Below are 22,716 nucleotides of genomic sequence, written 5' to 3'. Positions count from 1 at the left end.
AGTTCATTTTGTTACACCCATCACACAAGAGTATTTTCAGCATTTTCCAAAGTGATTTGTCTAGCATCTATCTACCATCAAATATCATAAACTAAGAATCAATCTGTCAGCTTTTACCAGAGTCTCAGTATCTTATATGAAAGTCTTCTATGACTCATTGTTTTTATTGGTTATATTCATTTATTACATTTTTACCCAAATTTTAAATACTAAAGCTTATCTGACCTTTACTATAATTTCAGGTTTCAATTAAACTCAGTAAGAAAAGTTTATCAGTGCCTAGACTTTCCCATTATCTGCATATTAAGATATTTGAGATTGTGGCCAACCAAACTTGATTGATAGAAGACTTTTATCAATACACCAGATTTTTTTTTTCAGCATTTATCTCTCTAATATATTTAGAGCATCTATCTCAACAAAGAAAACAGAGCAGAAATTCTGCACTTCACTATAGGGTTAACCAAATAGAATCAGTGGTAACCTACCATATATTTTCTGGATTCCCTGCAAATCATCATTAGGTAGTTTGAAGTTGTCAGTTTCCATGTACTGGTAAAATGGAGCCATGATGGCAGTAGGGTCATTGGAATGCTCCAGTCCCAGAGCATGTCCCAGTTCATGAACTGCTACAAGAAATAAGTCATTTCCTGTGCAAATGAGAAGAAAAGACACTATTATAACTAATATCCAAGTATAAAATTGACAAGGACAATTGGTGTTATCAAAATTTTACCCAAGAAAAATAAGAGGAACTTTTTATTTCAACTATCAGTGTGATTTTATCATTGGATTACCTATGGGCAAAATCCAATATGTGATTTTAAAAAGGGGGGTTGGTGGTGGGCAGGTGATGATAGTGAAGTCACAGAAATTTAGAAACTGAAAGAGAAGAATAAAGAATAAAAGTTGAAGAAAGAACGTTAGCATCAGAAATTGCTACTACTGCTGTTGAAATATTCTTCTAATTAGAAAGCATGTAATATACTATATCTCACTTATGTAACCTTCATAGTGAACATAATTCTAACAATTCAGCAAAAAATATAGAGTAGTTACAATCCCTACTTTTACACAGATGAGTAAATTATGGCATAGAAGTGGCAAATCTTGTCAAGAATAGCAAATCTTTGTATCTACAGAGCTGTGACAAGAACTTAGGTTATTATAACTTGTAGACTAAGGCTTCTCTTTCTTAGTAGCCTATAATAATGTAAAATAAAAGTCATAGGCTAGCAGTCATAAAAACTAGGAACCTAGTCTTAGCTCTGTAAATACAAATTCTAAACAATTCATACATAATCTGAACCAAACATATTTATCTTAGAGGGTCTGTTTCTCACTGAAAAAAAAAAATCTCTTCCATTAGTAGTAAACATGCACAGTGCATCTATTTAGTGCAAACTCTCAGAGATACTTTGTCTGACTTTGTTCAGTCAAATCCCTGCTAACGGCCTCTACATGTTGTCCACTCCTGGGTCATCATAACTCAGCTCCTGAGGAAAAGAGCTAGTCCTCCATGAATATTTGTTAATTCCAAAAATTTATTCGAACCACATGAGCATCAATGAGTTGGGGCTGTTATTCTTCTGTGGTGACAGATACGAACAGAAGAAAGGGCCTAAAATTAAAACCCATGATCCCAAGATATCAAATATAAGAGATTATTATTACCTTAAGAATGCATTTAAAGGAATTAAAGAACATGACTTAAGGACAAAACAGGGAGTGAAATTATAGGGTTCATATGGGGAAAAATGTATAGTGGGAGAAAGGACAACTTCCGGTTACTGTCTTTGCTTAAATTTTTGTTATTTTTCTACTGCCTACAAGATACTTCCACATTCTGCATTGTTGGGAAATGCAGAACAAGTTTTTTTTTAGAGGGGGTATTATAATGATTGGAGGAAGTAAGGACAGAGAGTGGAATTTCACAACGTCAGACAGTGGAGAATAAAAAAGCACAGGAGTTCAGAGATACTGGAGAGCAGGATTTTTTTTAAGATGCCACTTTGAGTCAAAAAAAAAAAAAACAACAATGAAACATGCTATCGGGGATCATCTAGTGAGTATGTGCTAGTCACAGGCAGAGATAAAAAACAGAAGGAAGGAGGGAGTCATTTAAAAAGAGATGTAGGAGCTGTGAGAGTATTTGTGAGTATGTAAAATAGGGAAAAGACTTCAGGTTGTGTCTCATAGGATACTCACAGGTGAGAGGAAGGTAGGGAGAAGATGAGTCACAGGCATTTTTATATGTCAGACATCTAACACCAACTCTGGAATGAACACCTCTGTGATTTCATATCAGAGACATCTTTGTTAAGATACAAATTTGATATAGATGAGACACTGCAACTGCAAATAAGGTGCAAAGTGGTAGCACATATGTATGCTCAGCTTCTGGGCATACCTACACCCAGAAAATACATGTAAAGTTTGGCTGGAATATGCTATCAGTGGGCTAAAAGTGAAATAAATTTTTTATCAAAAACAGACGTAATGACAAAACAATGATCCATCAAGCAGCCAAAGGACCAACGAAAAACAAGGCAGTGGAACCAAGAGCAGAAGGCTCAAGGGTTGGCATTCAAGGTTCTCAGGAAGCTATGGTGACAACTAAGCTCAGCAAGACCATAGCGTTGGTTTGGAAAATACCTCTAGACTCTCCTGGACTTCTTTTATCAAAACAGATACAACTTCTTTGTCAGAAAGTCCCAATGTGGCCTTACAGGTATTATGCCTTGTCTTTATTCTCAAAAGGAAAAGAAAAGAATCCAATCTTCATAACTTCCTCCTGTGTATCACGTCCCCTTCCCTGGGAAAAAAGTATCCTGAACTTTGTTCGTAGATAAACATGTAGGAACTCATTCTCACTCTTGGTCAGATAAATATCGCTCTTAATTATCCATCAACATTTTGGACCTTGTTGAATAAACAAGCATTTCAAATCTCTCACAGGAAAATAGTGCTTTAGTCACTTTTTTTTTTTTTTTGGCTAGTAAGAGAAATGAAAAAAAATAAAAAGTAAATCAAAATGATAACAGCAAAAGTCATTACATTTCATGTTCAATTCAGATCAATCAAGTTTTTCTAAGCATCTTTTCCAAGGGTGGAGTGATTCCTTGTCTAAGGAATAAAGTAAGGCTTTAGAAGAAAATTAATAGGCTCAGGACATGAACCTATGACCTATTGAGTTTGCCATAGCACTTTTAATCAGACATGCTGGCCAAAAGCTCCAAGTAATTACCATTCTTCAGATGATTGGCAATAATATAATTAAACCATACTTGCAGCTTCACAATAGATTAAAAGCGTAAGTTGTTAAATGAAGTACCACCCTGTGATTTAAATTCCACTTGGAACTAAAGTTGTTGGCACATGATGAGTTTTAGACAATTAAAATCCACCAGACCTCTTTCCTAATGGTGAAAATAATGACTGCTCCGGTAACATCATTAATTCACATGATTCAAGATTCTTAATTGTAATATGCCTTGATCTTATCCTCATGCAGGCAATAAAGGAGAAATCAGCTTCCTGGTTCTTAATACAGAAATAGTACTTGCTTCTTTTGCAAGATTCTGAGTTTTGAGTTTGTCGCTTTCAATTGAATCTCTAATCTTCTTTCCTTTGTATACTCCAATATAATTTCAGGACACTGAACTGTATATTATGAAATATAATGCATTATTTATAATTTCCTTGTCATAATTATGTCTTTATATTTTATTCTAAGCTCATTCACCCCTCCATGCCTTTTGTTCCCTCTGCTGACAACATGCACTGAATATCAAAAATGACTATACAATATTTCATATGTAAAAATTGTTATACATAATTCTGACATCTATAATCCTATAAACCTATTCAAACACTAGCACCATTGAATCTATCTCTGGTTTCTCACTTACTTTTGGCTGTCCCTGTCCCTCCAGAGGCAATCACTAACCTGAGTTTGAATTTCTCAATCCCTTACTTATATTTAATCAAATATGTGTGCTTAAATAAATTATAGATTTATAAATATAGTATCATTCTGTATGTTATCTTCTGAAACTTGTTGAAACTCTGCATTTGTTTTTCTAATGTTTATCTTCTTGTTTACCTCTTTGTCAGTCTTACAAAATCTTATTAATCTTTTAAAACAAAACTCAGAAACACCTCTTCTGTGAATCCTTCTCCAACTCCCCAGGTAAATTTAGTTCCTCTGTCTCTGTGTATCCTTGGCTTTTTGTACATAACTTGATTGTAACACATATCATAATTGCCCTGACAGTTTCTGATTCATAGAAACTCTTAATTTTTACTGTAGGTTAAATGATTGAGAACAAATTTGAGAAAATTCATAATTTTAAATACTTAAATATGTAAATTTAAAATACTTAAATACATGTCTAGAGATAAAATTCAGAAATCATCATAAAATCTTTGATTAGTGGTAGTTACCTCAGTGCCTTCTAAATAGGATGGGCCTAAATAGGATAGGCCTCTTAAACCTCTGTCCTCTCACACTATCCACACATTGGTTTTGCTAGTTGAGAAGTTAAAGAAATATATGGGAGTCAGCATCCAAGATGGCTCAAATAATTCCCACCTCCTGGTATTTCATTGTATCTGCTTACTAGAGCAGAATACAGAAGAAGTGAAGGTACCTGATTTCCAAAGTTAGGTCATAATATACATCATGACTTCCTTCTTGGTTATTTCTCTCTCTCTCTCTCATTACTCACTCTGGAGAGTCCAGTTCCCATGTTGTATAAATAGCCCTATATAGAGGGGAGAGACACTTGTGGAAAACTGAGGTCTCCTGCCAACAGCTGTATGAGTGAGCTTAGAAGTAGATTCTCCAGCCCTTTCAAATAATTGCAGCCCCAGCCAATAATTTCACTGCACATTCTTGATGTACCTTGAGTCAAAACCACCCAGCTAAGCTGCTCCTGGATTCTTGACCCTCAGAACTGTGTGAGATTTGTTGTTTTAAGTTGCTAAGTTTTGGGGTGATTTTTTTATGCAGCAACGGATAAGTAATATGTGACATTTTAGCACTCTAATTCCTCACCATTTGGTTAGGATTAGGAAATAGGAAAGAAAAGCTGAAAAAAAAAAAGAACTGAGTAGAAAAAGAAGCTACTCTGAAGCATCTGAGTATTTGTACAATAATCCTGAGATAAAAAATTGTATTAAATATTGTCCAGTCCAATTATCTCTACATAAACTGAAATGTTTGCCAAAAATTCTAAGTCTGAGGGAAAGTCTGTGACTAAAAACTTCCAAAGATAAAAATATCAGCTATTTTCCTCTCACATGTTCTTTCAAATGTGTAAAACCTTATACCTTGGTTGCACCCTTATTTCTATTCTCTTTGCACTTCATTGAAGAAAGGGTCTCTTTCTTGGTGAATACTAAAACCTGTGGTCCCTGCTGGAGAGTCAGAAAAGTCTTGTAAACATGTGAAAAAAGAACAAGAATAAAATACTATGTATTGAGCATTTATTATGAACCAGAATTATGTCACTGAATTTTTCATTGAAATTTCATGACCCATACTTTCTCACTCCCTTTCACTTGCTCAGTCAAGCTCTCCATACAAAGGAGAGTTGGTCTCTAAACCACATCCTGGCTGCCCAGCTCCACACAAGAGTTAGATCACTGCTGTGTTCTGCAAGATAGAAGGGGATAGAAGTTGATCTTGGGTAAGATTTTCTTAAGTCTCTTATTTCCACTTCTACCCTTTCATCAAGCCTCCAGTTGCTCAAGGGTCTAGTGCCCTTCTCTTGCCTTCTTCCTATCCTCAACACTTCACCTGATCCCCTAGGGCCTCAAGCTTCAGAATGATTCCTTGGCTCCTCCTCTAGATGCTTCCTCTCAATTGAGTCATAGCTTAACTATGAAAAAAGCTTATTATTACAATAATTTATTAGTTGCTTACCATATATGAGCTAATATAATGCAATAAAGTTACAATTTTGAATAGCATTTACATGTGTGTCAGATAAATTTTATTGAGTTTTGTTTAATGACAAATCTAATTTTCTTTCACATATGCTCAAACTTTTAAAGGATTTTGTTGTATATAGTACTGTTAATGATGTCCCAAGACTAGAATTAAAGGAAACAAAAAGTTCTTATAAAGTGTTATAAAAGCAACATGAAGAATATCAGTTAATATTCACATGTACTATGTCTTACCATATTAGTTAAATTTTGTTATTATCACCATTTTACAGATCAGGAAATGAAGACTTTCATAGGTTGTGTGATTTGGCCAAAGTTACCTAGTAACCAGCAGAACTGATTTAAGCCCCGTTATAGTCTAGGCCCACAACCAAAAAAATGTATGCTGAGGAAGTGGATTTCTCTACTTTGTCCTCAGCCCTAAACATCTGCTCAAGGCTTCAGAGTTTGCATCCAGGAGACAAGGGCCACCCTATCAAGCCACCTGTTTGAAGCTCACAGCTGCTGCACAGCTGCTGCATAAGAGCTCTTTCTAAAAATCTGTAACAATAGTTTCTATTTTTTTTCTCCACTAAATAAATGCTGAACTTAATATTTTAAAACATACTTCCTCAGTACAATTCTGGCTGCTCAAAAAGTCTTAATCATTTTCATTGCTTCTAATTTTCAAGTCTTAAAGCCTTGTAATGAAGAAAATATTTTCAAAAGAAAAGGAAATAGTACTGCTACAATTAGGATAAAGGTTCAGCACAAGGACTTCCATTTTCAAATTATATTTCAAAACATTTCTTCAGCAATTGAGGAGGGTTTCTGGGATTGTTACAGAGTTTGCCTGTTTGGATGCAGTTAGGTTTGGAGCATGCCACTAGTCTACAATAATAAGGCATAATTCAACACCAGGCCATTAAAATATAAGGCAAACGAATAGCCATCTAATAGGTCTTCCAAAAATCAGTAAATGTATTTTCAAAGATATGCTACCACCAAACATTTATAGCTTTAAATTTAGTAAGGACTTTAGAGTAAATCAATATAATTAAAATAACTTCAGTCTATTTTACCCAGGTAAATTGGAACCCTAGGAAAATAGTTGGATAATCAAGGCCAAGGTAAATGTTTTATTCATTTAGGCTATAGTTTGGAAATGAAGTCTGGTTTTTTTTAGTAAATTAGACATGTATTCACGACATTCAATATAGTCCTTCTAAAAAAATAAATCAAGATTGGATGTGGGTAACTGCACCATGATATTAACAAGAGTGTTTTTTCCCCTCTCTTATTGAGCCTAGTTAGGAGTCTAAGAACATTCTCATTTATGTCCCATGTCATTTATTCATGTGTGGTTTATATGCGCTATACTTTCCCCCTGGACAGCTCAATTTAATGGTCAAGATGATTCTGGAGGTTTACATTCCTCTCTCTGTAGCCAGTGCAAAAGAGGTCAATTTTAGTGACTACTTAAACAAAAGTAATTGTATAATACATGCAAATCCACTTTTCAGCAACTGATTTTAATTATATGCCTTTTTACTGTATGTGAACTGTAAGTACTATTTATTCAGTCATAATTCTAAGTGTGCCTAGTATAACAATCCTGGCATTAAGTGCTACAATTTTCCAGATAAGCAGCAATTATGTGACATATATTTTTGAATAATTACTAATTATCCACTATGTGCAAGGAACTATTTATAGACATTGATAAACAATTTATCCTAACATGCAATTGATTTTTCTACCGCGTGGCAGACAATATGAAGCACCAGAGTCTCAAAAGATAAATCTCCCAAGTCCATTGTTCTTGATTAAGGAACTGAGAGTTTAGCTCAATGATTCTGAGCTTTTGGGGGCTCACAAGCTCCTCAGAGAATCTGAGAAACTATGGAATTTCTCCCAAGAAAAATGAAGGCATTAGCACAACATTGCATGTGATTTTGAAGTTAGTTTACTCCACTTAAGTCCTTTAAGACAGACCAGATTTAAAACCCTTACTCAGGTATTGTCTGTAAAAGATTAGTCAATTATAAATCTCTCTGTGATTCAGTTTCTTTATTGTAAAGTAGGTCTAAAATAACCTACTTATAGGGCTGTTGGTGGATTCAATAATGTAATGTATATAAAATATTCTGTGAAGTACCTAAACATAGGTTACTGCTTAAAGACTGGTAGTTAACAGCTACTACTATGCTACTACTACTATTATTACTCCTATTCTGACTACTGCTATTACTACTACTGCTGCTGTTGCTGCTGCTGCTGCTGCTATTATTATTATTACTCCTATTCCTATTATTAGTAGACTTTACAAAGGTTTGAGTTAAAGGTTCCCATTTTTACATGACAAGAAATTGAAACTTCAGTACATTGGATTACCCAGGGTCAGGAATCTGTTAAGTATCAGAACTGGAATTTAAATATCAGTTTTGACTTTACCAAAACTAGTGCACTAACTGGTTAAACATGGTCTTGATACAAAAATATATGAGTGACAATGTTGGAAAGTATGCTAAAATCAAGTTTTGAAGAGTTCTGAATGTTAGGTTTAAGAGTTAGATCATTATGTACGAGGCAACAAATGCCATGAAAAATTAATATAAAAATGATATTGCTGTAGGGTAATTTGGCATCAGTGTGCAGGTATGATTGCAGTGGGAAATGACTGAAGGCAAAGGCAGCAGTTAGAAGACTGCTTTAATAGCCAGGATTATTAGGTGATGAGGACCTAAACTAAGGCAGTGATGAAGGGAACAGAAAACTAGAAAGGAAAATAATTGAGTGATAGAAATAATTTTTTGAGTTATGCTATTTCCCTTTATAAAGTTAAAGTTGATCATAACCCCTTAAACACTAAAATCCACATAAAAAATTGTACCTAGTTTTTTTTTTTTTTTTTTTTTTTTTTTTTTGGCCGTACACGGGCCTCTCACTGTTGTGGCCTCTCCCATTGTGGAGCACAGGCTCTGGACGTGCAGGCTTAGTGGCCATGACTAGATTTTTATTTTAATTTTCAAACTTTACCATTTAGTATACTAAATGGTTATGATCTTAAAAGTTATCAATTTAAGATCCTTTTATAAATATTTCACATTATTTTCACATAACGTCTAAAATTGACTCTGTGCTGTAATTTTTGAGCTCAACTGGATAATGAATAATTAGCAAGAAATGGTAAAACAAAACTGTAAAAAGTTTCATTAACTTGCTTGCACCAGCATATCCAGATTGTGATTTCTACATGTGTTTGACTATATCCGTTTCTTCACTGATGTAAGCTTATCCTACAGCAGAAGTGCTTGAAAGGTTTGCCGTAACAGCATTGATATGCTACTTCTAATAAACAGGGCTGGGTCACAACAAGGAGATAGGTTGGGTCTTTTTGAGTAAAAGCATTGGGCTTACTATGATGCAAAGATGCAGAATTAGAAAAAGCAAGCCCTCTGTAAATAGCATACACAGCTGCAAGCTCAAGGTCAGTCTGTGCATGCAGCATGCCTCTGTTCCTATCAGCCTATCTATCAAAATGTTCATAATGCTGGAATCCAATTCATAGTTTCATATGAGAATAATTTGCAAAATAATTAATACTTTTTGTTCATAAAATTCCTGCTTTTTCAGCCTACATGTTTGGACACCAGAAATGTTTTTTTTATTTTACTTTGGAGAACCTCCCCTAACACTTATTAAGCCAATCATGAGTATGTACAGTATCCTTAGGAAAATGTTGGGAAAGTAATTTTAGGATGGGGAAGGAAGAAGCCTAAGGAGTTAGGATGGAGGTGGGGCTTATTTGGGCACCTGGATAAACTCAGGTATTTAGCTGGTTCATTTTTACCTCCTAAAGAAAAATGAAAATTATAGAACAGTAAGGTTAAAATTACCAGCTTTTGAGGTCTATAACACAGTCCTTCACAGAAAGAGCATATAAACTGCAATGTGAGGGATGTAGCAAGGAGGAATTAACAGGAAAGCAAGTGAAAGGATATTACAGAAAGACCTGAATAGATTTAGTCGTGCACTGAGTCACTAGAGTGGGTATATATGGCCCTCAGAGTAAACCCATTCAATGTGTTTCTTTGCACTGGATATTGTTTACATGGGCAGAAACGACTGACGTATATTCAAGTACAACTGCATGTTTTCTGAAGATGGAACATATTAAAGAATTAGAGAATTTAAAAGCTGGGAGGGTAAAATTTTAGTTGTTTTCTGAATTTTGCTTTTCCTAGGTCACTGCCACCTGATAATTCATTTTTGGTGATGTTATGAACCTGATTGTTTAGGTATACATAGTTTCTGTTTTCAGGGGGAAAAAAAGAAAAGCAAACAAACAAAAACAATTCTCTATACCCAAGTATTTGTATAGAGATTTATTAACAAATTATAAACAAATTTGTTTTTATAAAACAATAATAAATAAATCAAACTACCATGACTATAGTAAAGAAGCCATAATATATTAATGATTCATTCAGAACTCCTGATGTTTTTCCTTTTTTCCCTAACAGAAGCATTTTCCCAGAAGAACCTATTTTGGCTCAACAAGGTGGTATTTTCTTTAATATTAATTTTTTAAAGGAGGTGTTTCTTTTTTGTTTTTCTCTAAAGCAATCTTCCTTTTTACACTCCCTAGCCTGCCTTTTTTTTTTTTTAGTAAAAGCCAACCAAACGTGAAAAATATAAAAACAATGGTAAGCTTAACACCTTAACATAATCATGTATTTTTACAGCAAGCTTCCTATTATATACATATATATTTATTTATTTATAACTATTTATAGCTATTGATACCAATGGTGAAAGGCAAATGTGTTTGACTTCCTTCAATGCTCATTTTAGAACAGTGATCTGAATTCATATTTGTGTTCTAAGAGTGATAAGATAAATGTATAATTTTATTTGAGCAATTAATTATCATTCATATGTGAAGAAAAAATTTAAATGCAGAATCACAAATTTGATACTTATTTGTATAGTCAACAATAGTGAGGATTAAGTGAACCACTTCTTCAAAAATATTTTAGTAAAGTAGTGAATTTAAATATATACATTTATATGGCACATATGAATAAAATCAGAAGATTCATGCTTGGCTTGGTGTTCATAGAAAGTTTTGAAAAATGTTTCTGAATCTTGAAAAAGGATGTGATGTCACCTAAATGTCTTCCTTATCTAATTTCTTCAAGTTTGCTTTTAAAGTGATGAAACCAAAATAGAAGATGAAAATGAAAGCAAAAATAAAAAAGACATTTCTTTTTTAATAATAGAAATGTTTTTCATCTGGCTGTGATTTAGTCAACATATTGTGTAGAAAAAGCTCTCATATTTTAATTACTTCAGCAGAGGTGTAGCAGAATAGCTTGTCTCAATTTTATTTAGCAAACAAATATTTGAAAGCCTGGGGTTTTAGCTTAGGAATTGGCAGAATGTTCTATTGGCAATGTGCTTATGTATTTCAAATGTTCTAAAAAATATTTTCTTTCTAGGATACACGAGTTAGAAGGAAACCATAACCAAAATGTCTTGACAAATGTGTGTGTGTGTGTCTGTATGTTTTGTAAGTAAGGCAATGAATACAGCACCTATGTTTCATGATTTTACAGACCCTATGAAAATAAATTCATAAAATAAGTTCAGTGTAGTCTTGGAAATTTCTTCAGCAGACAGGAAGACTTACAAATGTATTACAAATATTGACTTAAAAAAAGGCAAGGCATGCAAACTCCTGATTTTGAGATTTCTTTTGCTTCTAATTACCTTTTAATTGCAAAAGGCCTAATTAACTGGAAAGTAGTTTCCTCATTTACTAAAAGGGAATGAAAATTTATATCCACAGAGTACCCACAATGGTCCAGAATGTTAATCCTTACAACAACCCCTTCAGGTAGGTATAATTACCCTCAAATCACAGCTGAAGAAAGGAAGATTTGGAGTAAATAACTTAAAAGCTGGTTAAGTGGCACAGGCAAGTTTGTACTTGGTTCTGTTTGAACCCAAAGTCTTCTCCCTGTGCTGAATATGACTTTCAATTGATTTATTATCACAAACGCACACACACAAAACCTGCCTTGAATAAACCTCATCATCTAAACCAACACAAAAGACATTTATGTAATCTTATGACACAAATGAAAAAGAAGAGAAGCAATGCTGACACCAAAAGGAATATCATTTCCTTTAATGTTTGCTCATGAACTGTTAGTTTCCGTGTGTCAGTAAAAGATGCCATCCATAAGAGATACAAAATCTCTGAGGAATTTAACTATACTCCACTAGAGGACACCTACCATCCTGTGCTGTATGAAGGGGTGTGTTGATAAAACATCACTATCATCACATTACTCCATTGCTCAAAATCCTAAAATGGTGTCTCAGTAACTACAGTTCAAATAACCCTTTATAAACTAACCCCCATAATCTGGTTCAACCTTTCTTACCCAGTCCATCTGCCACTGTTCATCAATACATAGCTTAACTTTTGAGTCCCCCGATAAACTATATTAATTTTTCCCTCTCTTGGTTTCTTCACGCTAATACCCTATGTATAAATCCTATAAATCATTTACTCCTCTTTTCTCATTGTTTAAAGTTTTAGTATCTGCTTTATTGTGATCACACCACCTTAGGCAGTCAATGTTTAAAAATGAGAATTGAACTGTATATTAATTATTCTATTTATTCCATCACTAATGCTGTTTCATTAGTTATCCTAACAACAAAGTAATATTTACCAAAAGCTATGTTTAGCTGTGTAGAAGCAGATTTTGTATATTCCACTAAATTATTAATATATCCTTAGTAAAAAAAAAAGTAGAAAATTAAAGATTTTTTGTGTAAGTTTTAATACTTGAAAAGTCTTGGGAAAAATTCTTAAAATATGATTTTTCAGTCACTCTTTGTAAATCACTTCAATAATGATAATATTGTTTTAGTTATTCATTGCTATATAACAAATGAGCAGTTTAAAACAAAAGTCATTTATTATATCACAAACCCTGTGGCTCAGGAAACTGAGAGTTGTTTAACTGGGTTGTTCTGGCTCAAAATCTCTCATGATGGTTGTAAAAGGAAAGCTGTTGGCTGGGCTGTCAAAAGTCATGACTAGGGGCAGTTCTGTAGGCCATGACTTCTGTTAGCTCTTGGATAGACATGCTGTTCTCATCACATGGGCTTTCCATATGTTGCTTAAATATCCCCGTGATATGTTGTCTGACTTACTCCACAGTGACTATAAGAGAGAGACAGAAGGACTGTCTGAGATGGAACCTGCAGTCATTTACAACATAATCTTGGAAGTGATTTACCATAATTTCTTCCATATTCTATTCATTAAATGTGAGTCACATTGTCCAGCTCACATATATGAACAGAGGGAGGGTATTACACAAGAGTACAATTACCAAAAAGTGAATCATTTGCAGCCACTTGGAGTCTGGGTCCTCCAACATTAATAATAATAGAGAATGCTACCATTTTGGAGTAATTTCTAGGTTTCAGACATTGTACTAGGTATTTGCATTCATTATAATAATTATGCAAGGGAGATTCTTCCATCTATGTTTTCCTTATGAGGAAACTGCATAGCTAGTATTGTTAAATTAGTAACAAGGAATATTACTGGTAATTGGCAGAATCATGATTCAAATTCAGGTCGATTTGTCTTCAAGGTCAGCAATTTTCTCCCTGTCAATACTTTGCCTTCTTTATTTTCTACAGTATCAATGGTAAATAATCTATATTATGATGAATTTTATTCCACACAATGTTTTAGTAATTCATGTTGCTTTAGCTTAGAGGAAATAAGAATCTTATCAAATTAACCTGCTGTTAACTTTTATAAATTGGTTTTAGGCAAAAATTACAAACTTCAAAATCTGCTACTTTTCAACATGACTCAAACAGATACAGAAAGATTATAGAACAGATCCAACTTGCTGGATTCTGATATGAAATGTTTGTGCTCAGAACTGCTCTCCCAAGAATTTTGCAGAAATATAGGAGCTTCTTCATCTTTAGCTGCATACTGGGAGTTTGCATGAGCCTCCTCAGTCACTGTTCTTCCACACTGGCTGGAGAACAGGGAATAAGTGATTAAAAGGAACCTGTGGAGGCTAAAATGAACTTTACTGAATGAGTTATGATATTTGTTGATTAATGAAGAATACACTTTCCATTTAATTCTGCTAAGGTAGTTCCATCTCCACATGTTATAATAATGAGTAATCTAGAGTCTTCCCTTTGTATCTTTGTCAAGGAGACTATGTAGATATATTTTCAGATTAGTAACTCAAGTTTTGGTAGCCAAATTTTTGGACAAACAAAATTAGAGCTGAAAATACAATGCAGAATTAAATGCAACACTTGTAACTTGCATTAACAATGTGACAAATATCATTACAAAAGTCAATATAAAAATTTCAGTATGTTTTACTCTAATCATCATAGTTCCTATCATGATAACCATCATATCATCATCTATCATGTTAATTATATTCACTTTTTGTCATTTTGTATCCTCTGGCCTCCATCTTGTGATATCTTCAGGTCAACTATGTAAAAAATAAAGGGAGAGAAGTGGATTGTAATTCATCATCACCATGCAGATCATTAAGCACAGTTGTCTCTTACATAGAAAATGGAAAGCAAAAAAAAAGGAAAGATAAATCAGAGCCTCTTTTAGGATCAAAGGCTTGAAAAAGCAAGACACTACCAAATAGAAATGTAAAACACCTGTGGAAAATGTAGATAAAAATATATAATTTTAAATTATTTTATAACATATGCTTCTTACTCAGCTAATTAGAAATTTCCAACAATATGTTACCAATTCTAAAAAAAATGCTAACCATATGCAATTGCTTTCAAAACTCCAGTCTCCTTTGGCCACTAAGCTATTAAAGACACATAGCACCTAGATTCATAAAAGCACCTTTCTTCACACTAACACAAATAAAGAGCTTTGGTTTTTATTCTTTTATATTTGAATATTCAATATTCAAACTTCACACTTAAAGCTATTCACATTTCTCTAAATTATGCATCTAGAACAGATCTTCCCCAAAAACTTTATTTTTACCCAGAGAAGTACCTGTGTTTTCCACACATCTCATTTTCTGTTTCTAAGACAATTTCCTTTTCAGGAAATAAAGTGGGTCCATCTACTATCTTAATTTGTTAGCAGTCACCTGTTTTATGGTCTTTGCTATAGATCATTGTCAGATTTTTGAAAATCTAAATAGTTTAAGTCCACATATTTCTTCTAGTTTCTTAAGTATCTTCTCAACACATCCCAATTAATTAGTAGGGATTACCATTCCTAGATACAATATTGTTGTTCCCCTAATAACTTATTTAATACAATTGTACTTTGTACCCACACTTTATTATTTGCAGCTTTTATTAATTTCTACCAAATTGCTTGGCTATATATGTCACCTGCTAGTCTATTTTTCTGCCCACCCTATTAAACACCTGGATCTGATGCCACTGATACATGTAGGCTTATGTGATGACTTGTCCTGAAATATCAATCTGTTCATTTCTGGAAAATTATATGAATAGAATTTTCCCCAACAAGGTTTTCCATCATAAAAAGATAACAATATAACTACCTATGATTTTTCCATAATAAATTCACTACTTATCTCACAATTATTCCACTGATTCTTTATGCATTACCTTCCTTTCAACAATTGTAAAGCTTTTTTATTTATCTTTTAGTACCTTACAAGTGCCTAATCAAAGTTTATTTTAGCCAAACTTAATTCCATTACATGCATTTATTCATTAAGCAAACAGTTATTGAGGGTCAGATCAAGCACACAGACCTTACTCTCAACTAGTTTAGCCTGATAGGGGAGACTGATAAATAAACAGAAAAATACAAACAGCTAAAATCACAGAGACATAAATTCATTCAATGACCATATGCTTAACATCTAAAACATTGCCAGCATAGTGGATTCAGAGACCAATAAGAGAAAGTCCCAGTCTCAGTCTATGATTCTTAGATGGATGTTTAAACAAGTACAAGGAAGTTTTGTGAGTGTTTCAGGTGCTAAAATAAAAGTATGTATAGGCTATTGAAATCTCAGATGAGAAAATGAACAGTTCCATTATAATTTTGTTGTAGGACTTAGTCTTGGGGTTTGAAACTGGAGTTTGGGCAACCAGTGGTGTTCTAATCAAAATACATATAGGAGAAACAATGAAAATCTGACACAGGCAGCAGTGGCATGGATGGCAAGGGTAATATGGCCTAACAGAGTTTAAATAACAGAATCAATGTGACCAAGTTAATGTGGAGAGTAGTTGACATAAAGGGCAAATAAACAAAAAAACACAGACAAAAAAAATTCAGGATGACACCAAGTTTCTGCTTTAGATGACTAGATGGGTGCTGATACATTAACAAAGGTATAGAATATAAAAAACTGCAGCAGATCTCAGGATATAATAAGATAACTTTTAAATATATTCATTTGAGATTCCTATGGGACAGTGAAATTTGGATTTGGAGTTCAGAAGGAAACGTGACTTAATATTGTGCTTCTCCAAGTCTTTATTATATAGGTAGTTTAATCCATGGTAGTGAATAAAGATAAAGACAAAGGGTGTAGAAAGAAAAAACACTAAAACAAAATAAAATCCATGGTTAATATTTAGAGGGTAGGAGAGAAGGAAATCATGAGGAAGAGTAACTTATAGTAGTTCAAATAGAAGAACATAGAGTAAGTAGCCTAGTAGGAAGTTTAAAAGATCTGAAAGTTTTATGAGAACATAGATTAAGTACAAGTAGTTACCAAGAGAAGAATGAGCTAAAAAGTTAATGGATTTGGCAACTAAGAAGTGATAATGATTTCTGAGATATTGAAGGTGGATTTAAATTGGAAAAGTGAAGGAGAAATAAAGCAGTAGAGATATGCACTCTAGAATGTTGGCTGTAGAGTAGAGATCACTGCCATATATTGTGGGTTCCCATGTCTTCCTCTGTTCAGTTACATTAAGTTTTTTGGAGTAAACTTTTACATTAATGTAAAATATACATATTACAAAATTGCACATGTCCTAATTGTACAGCTTAATTGATCTTCACAAATTGAAAATCCATGTAATCAATGTTTAGATCAAGAAATAGAACGCTCGGGCTTCCCTGGTGGTGCAGTGGTTGAGAGTCAGCCTGCTAATGCAGGGGACATGGGTTCATGTCCCGGGAGAGGAAGATCCCACATGCTGTGGAGCGGCTAGGCCCATGAGCCATGGCTGCTGAGCCTGCGCGTCCAGAGCCTGTGCTCCACAACGAGAGAGGTCACAACAGTGAGAGGCCCACGTACCGCAAAAAAAAAAAAAAGAAAGAAATAGAACGCTACTAGCAATCCATCCCCTTGTGATTCCTTTCCTTCCTGGTCACTACATCTCCAAACTAACTGTTATAAGATTCTTACAACCAAAGATTAGTTTGGAACTCTACATTAAATAAACAAAATTGTATAAATCTATTCCGTGAAAGGCTTTTTATAGGTAAGCATATAGTGAGATTCATCCATGGTTTTGTACATTGTTCATTCTTAATACTATAATATATTCTGTTGAATACATAATACCATATATTATCTATCATGTTGTTGATAAATATTGAAGTTGTTCCAGATTGAGGTTCTTAAAAATAGTGTTGCTTTGAATATTATACTACATGTCTTTTTTGTACACACCACACCATACATGTACATGCACATACAATGAAATGCCCATTCACTGGGCATACATATCTTCAGCTCAAATAGTGAAAAATAGTTTTCCATAATGTAAGTAGCAATTTTTCACTACTTTCAGCACTGTATGGGGCTCTGATTGTTTCACAGTCTCATGAACAATTGCTAGAGTCAATCTTTCTATTAGCTCTTCTGCAGGATGAGTACTATATCATTGTGTTTTTAATTTATACTTCCCAGAAGACTAATGATGTTGAACAATTTTCACATGCTTATTCACATATTCCTTTTTGTGAATTGCTCCTTCATGTATTTTGCCTATTTTTATATTAGCTTACCTATTTTTGATTTGTTGACGTTCTTTATGTACATCAAGGGCTGTGAAGGATCTGAGATTTTGTCCTATTTGAGAAGTAAGAAGCTAGCCTGACACCATTTCAGGCTGAAAGAAGACAAAAGACGCCTGGGTCAGAGACAGAGGATCTTATTACTCATGGTAAATCAAGCATCATGAACATCAGTACATTTTTATTAGTTTCCCGTTACCCCAAGTTCTATGGGGGTGATTTTGGCCCATTCAGTGTGATGTATTAAAGAGGAAGAAATCTGAGATTAGGGTACCAAAATCTTTTATAATGGGCACTAAGCATGTCTGCTCTTCATTCTAGAGAAAGTTATGCTTATTATACTGGGCAGTAAGCATGACTGTTCTTTGTTCCAGAGTGGTGCACTATCTGTATCTTTCAAGGTTGTCTGCTATACAGTTTGGAAAGATAGCCCAGAAAAAAGTGTAGTTACTACCTCTCATGTAAGATGTACAGAAATGCAAGAAATCTATGAAGAATTCTATTCTAACAATATATTCTGAACATAGGAATTACAAATATCTACTCCAAATAAACATCTTGTCTTTTCATTCTGTTAATGGTGTTTTCTCTTAAATGAACAAATGTTCTTAATTATAATGAAGTTTAACTTATGATCAATGCTTTTTTAATGTGTCTTACATACAATATTTTCTGGACACAGTTATGAAGATATTTTCCTATGTTACATTTTGGAAACGACTTGGTTTTACCTTTCACATTAAAGTATATAGTGTGAGGTTAGCTGTCAATGTTCACCTTTTTTTATTCATATGTATACCCAGTCAGATTAGAACTATTGATCATAAAGGCCACTTTTCCCTACTATATTGCTATATAATGACTGTCATTAAGCAGTGGACTATATATGAATTTATTTCTGGAGTTTAAACTGTTTCACTAATAAATTTTTCTTATTTCTGATGCTATATATCACTCTGATTTTTATGCTAGCTTTATTAACAGTCTTGATATCTGGTAGTATAAGCCCTCCATTGAGGCTTTTCCTTCTTTAAGGCTATCCTTAGACTTGTGCATATCCATCTGCCTGAAATCATTTAGGACTTATTCTAGTGTAGATCTGCTTTATCTTGGGTTTTATTTGTCTGGAAATCAGAGTTTTAGATCAGTCATTATTTTCTTTAAACATGTTAAAGGGGTCATCCTATTGTCTTTGACTCTCATATTAATGTTGAGAAGTCAGATGTCACGGCTACTGTTTCTCTCTTAAGTAAATTTGACTCTTCCCCCCTTTCTTCACCACTTCTCACTGTTTTAAGATTTTCTCCTTAGATTTTAACAGTTTTACTATGATGTATACATTTTTTTAAACATCTTTATTGTAGTATAATTGTTTTACAATGGTGTGTTAGTTTCTGCTGTATAACAAAGTGAATCAACTATACATATAAATATATCCCCATATCTCTTCCCTCTTGCAGCTCCCTCCCATCCTCCCTATCCCACCCCTCTGTGTGGTCACAAAGCACCAATCTGATCTCCCTGTGCTATGTGGCTGCTTCCCATGAGCTATCTATTTTTTATTTGGTAGTGTATATATGTCCATACCACTCTCTCACTTTATCCTAGCTTACCCTTCCCCCTCCTCATGTCCTAAAGTCCATTCTCTATGTCTGCATCTTTATTCCTGTACTGCCCCTAGGTTCATCAGAACCATTTTTTTTTTTTAGATTCCATATCTATGTGTTAATGTATGACATTTGTTTTTCTCTTTCTGACTTACTTCACTCTGTATGATAGTCTCTAAGTCCATCCACCTCACTACAAATAACTCAATTTCATTTCTTTTTATACCTGACTAATATTCCATTGTATATATGTGCCACATCTTCTTTATCCATTCATCTGTCAATGGACACTTAGCTTGCTTCTATGTCCTAGCTATTGTAAATAATGCTGCATTGAATATTGTGGTACATAACTCTTTATGAATTATGGTTTTCTCAGGGTATATGCCCAGTAATGGAATTGCTGGGTCATATGGTAATTCTATTTTTAGATTTTTGAGGAACCTCCATACTGTTCTCCATAGGGGCTGTATGAATTTACATTCCCAACAACAGGGTAAGAGGGCTCCCTTTTCTCCACACCCTCTCCAGCATTTAATGTTTGTAGATTTTTTGATGATGGCCATTCTGATTAGTGTGAGGTGTTACCTCATTGTAGTTTTGATTTGCATTTCTCTAATGATTAGTGGTGTTGAGCATCCTTTCATGTGTTTGTTGGCAATCTGTATATCTTCTTTGAACAAATGTCTGTTTAGGTTTTCTGCCCATTTTTGGGTTGGGTTGTTTGTTTTTTTGATATTGAGCTGCATGAGTTGCTTGTAAATATTGTAGATTAATCCTTTGTCACTTGCTTCATTTGCAAATATTTTCTTCAATTCTGAGAGTTGTCTTTTCATCTTGTTTATGATTTCCTTTGCTGTGCAAAAACTTTTAAGTTTCATTAGGTCCTATTTGTTTATTTTTGTTTTGATTTCTATTTATCTAGGAGGTGGGTCAAAAGGATCTTGCTGTGATTTATGTCATAGAGTGTTCTGCCTATGTTTTCCTCTAAGAGTTTTATAGTGTCTGGCCTTACATTTAGGTCTGTAAGCCATTTTGAGTTTATTTTTGTGTATAGTGTTAAGGAGTGTTCTAATTTCATTCTTTTACATGTAGCTGTCCGATTTTCCTAGCACCACTTATAGAAGAGGCTGCCTTTTCTCCGTTGTATATTCTTGTCTTCTTTATCAAAAATAAGGTGACCATATTTGTGTGGCTATATCTCTGGACTTTCTATCCTGTTCCATTGATCTATATTTCTGTTTTTTTATCCATACCATACTGTCTTGATTACAGGAGGTTTGTAGTATATTCTGAAGTCAAGGAGCCTGATTCATCCAGCTCCGTTTTTCTTTCTCAAGATTGCTTTGGCTATTCAGGGTCTATTGTGTTTCCATACAAATTGTGAAAAATTTTTTCTAGTTCTGTGAGAAATGCCATTGGTAGTTTCATAGGAAGTGCACTGAATCTATAGATTGCTTTGGGTAGTATAGTCATTTACACAATGTTGATTCTTCCAATCCAAGAACATGGTATATCTCTCCAACTCTTTGTACCATCTTTAATTTCTTTCAGCAGTGTATTAGTTTTCTGCATACAGGTCTTTTGTCTCCTTAAGTAGGTTTATTCCTAGGTATTTTATTCTTTCTGTTACAATGGTAAATGGGAGTGTTTCCTTAATTTCTCTTTCACATTTTCATCATTAGTGTATAGGAATGCAAGAGATTTCTGTGCATTAATTTTGTACACTGCTACTTGACCAAATTCATTGATTAGTTCTAATAGTTTTCTGGTAGAGTCTTTAGGATTCTCTATGTATAAATCATCTCATCTGCAGACAGTGACAGCTTTACTTCTTTTTTGATTTGGATTGCTTTTTTTTTCTTTTTCTTCTCTGATTGCTGTGGCTAAAACTTCCAAAACTATGTTGAATAATAGTGGTGAGAGTGGAGAGCCTTGTCTTGTTCCTGATCTTAGGGGAAATGGTTTCAATTTTTCACCATTGAGAACAATGTTGGCTGTGGGTTTGTCATATATTGCCTTTATTATGTTGAGGTAAGTTCCCTCTATGTCTACTTTCTGGAGAGTTTTTATTATAAATGAGTGTTGAATTTTGTTGAAAGCTTTTTCTGCATCTGTTGAGATGATCATGTAGCTTTTCTCCTTCAGTTGTTAATATGGTTTATCACATGGATTGATTTGCGTATATTGAAGAATCTTTACATTCCTGGGATATACCTCACTTGATCATGGTGCATGATCCTTTTAATGTGTTCTTGTATTTCTAGTATTTTGTTGAGGATTTTTTCATCTATGTTCATCAGTGATATTGGCCTGTAGTTTTGTTTTTGTTTGTGACATCTTTGTCTGGTTTTGGTCTTAGGGTGATGGTGGCCTCTTAGAATGAGTCTGGGAGTGTTCCTCCCTCTGCTCTGTTTTGGAGGAGTTTGAGGATAGGTGTTACCTCTTCTCTAAATGCTTGATAGAATTTGTCTGTGAAGCCATCGGGTCCTGGGCTTTTGTATGTTGGAAGATTTTTAATCACAGTTTTAATTTCACTTCTTGTGATTGGTCTGTTTATATTTTCTATTTCTTCTTGGTTCAGTCTCGGAAGGTTGTGCTTTTCTAAGAATTTGTACATTTCTTCTAGGTTGTCCATTTTATTGGCATATAGTTGCCTGTAGTAATCTCTCATGATCTGTTATATTTCTGCAGTGTCAGTTGTTACTTCTTTTTTATTTCTAATTCTATTGATTTGAGTCTTCTCCCTTTTTTTCTTGATGAGTCTGACTAATGGTTTATCAATTTTGTGTATCTTCACAAAGAGCTACCTTTTAGTTTTATTGATCTTTGCTTTTGTTTCCTTCATTTCTTTTTCAGTTATTTCTGGTTTGATCTTTTTTATTTCTTTCCTTCTGCTAACTTTGGGTTTTGTTGTTGTTGTTGTTCTTCTTCTTCTTCTTTCTCTAATTGCTTTAAGTGTAAAGTTAGGATTTTTACTTGAGCTGTTTCTTGTTTCTTGAGGAAGGATTGTATTGCTATAAACTTTCCTCTTAGAAATGCTTTTGCTGCATCCCATAGGTTTTGGGTCATCATGCTTTCATTGTCATTTGTTTCTAG

At 33.9% G+C, this 22,716-nt stretch overlaps 1 protein-coding gene across 1 annotated transcript in view; it reads right to left on the bottom strand.

Moving 5' to 3' along the window:
* Positions 1–22,716, bottom strand: part of MMP16 (matrix metallopeptidase 16) — a 382,560-nt gene that overhangs the window by 112,629 nt on the left and 247,215 nt on the right. Inside the window, exon 5 of the mRNA XM_024127030.2 lies at positions 489–650. Coding sequence (XP_023982798.1) covers positions 489–650 — 162 coding nt within the window. The remainder of the gene's footprint in view (positions 1–488; positions 651–22,716) is intronic.

Source organism: Physeter macrocephalus, chromosome 15 (assembly GCF_002837175.3).
Source record: "Physeter macrocephalus isolate SW-GA chromosome 15, ASM283717v5, whole genome shotgun sequence".
NCBI lineage: Eukaryota > Metazoa > Chordata > Mammalia > Artiodactyla > Physeteridae > Physeter > Physeter macrocephalus.
Note: the sequence above shows the minus strand (reverse complement) of the source record. Positions and strands in the feature narration are given on the sequence as shown.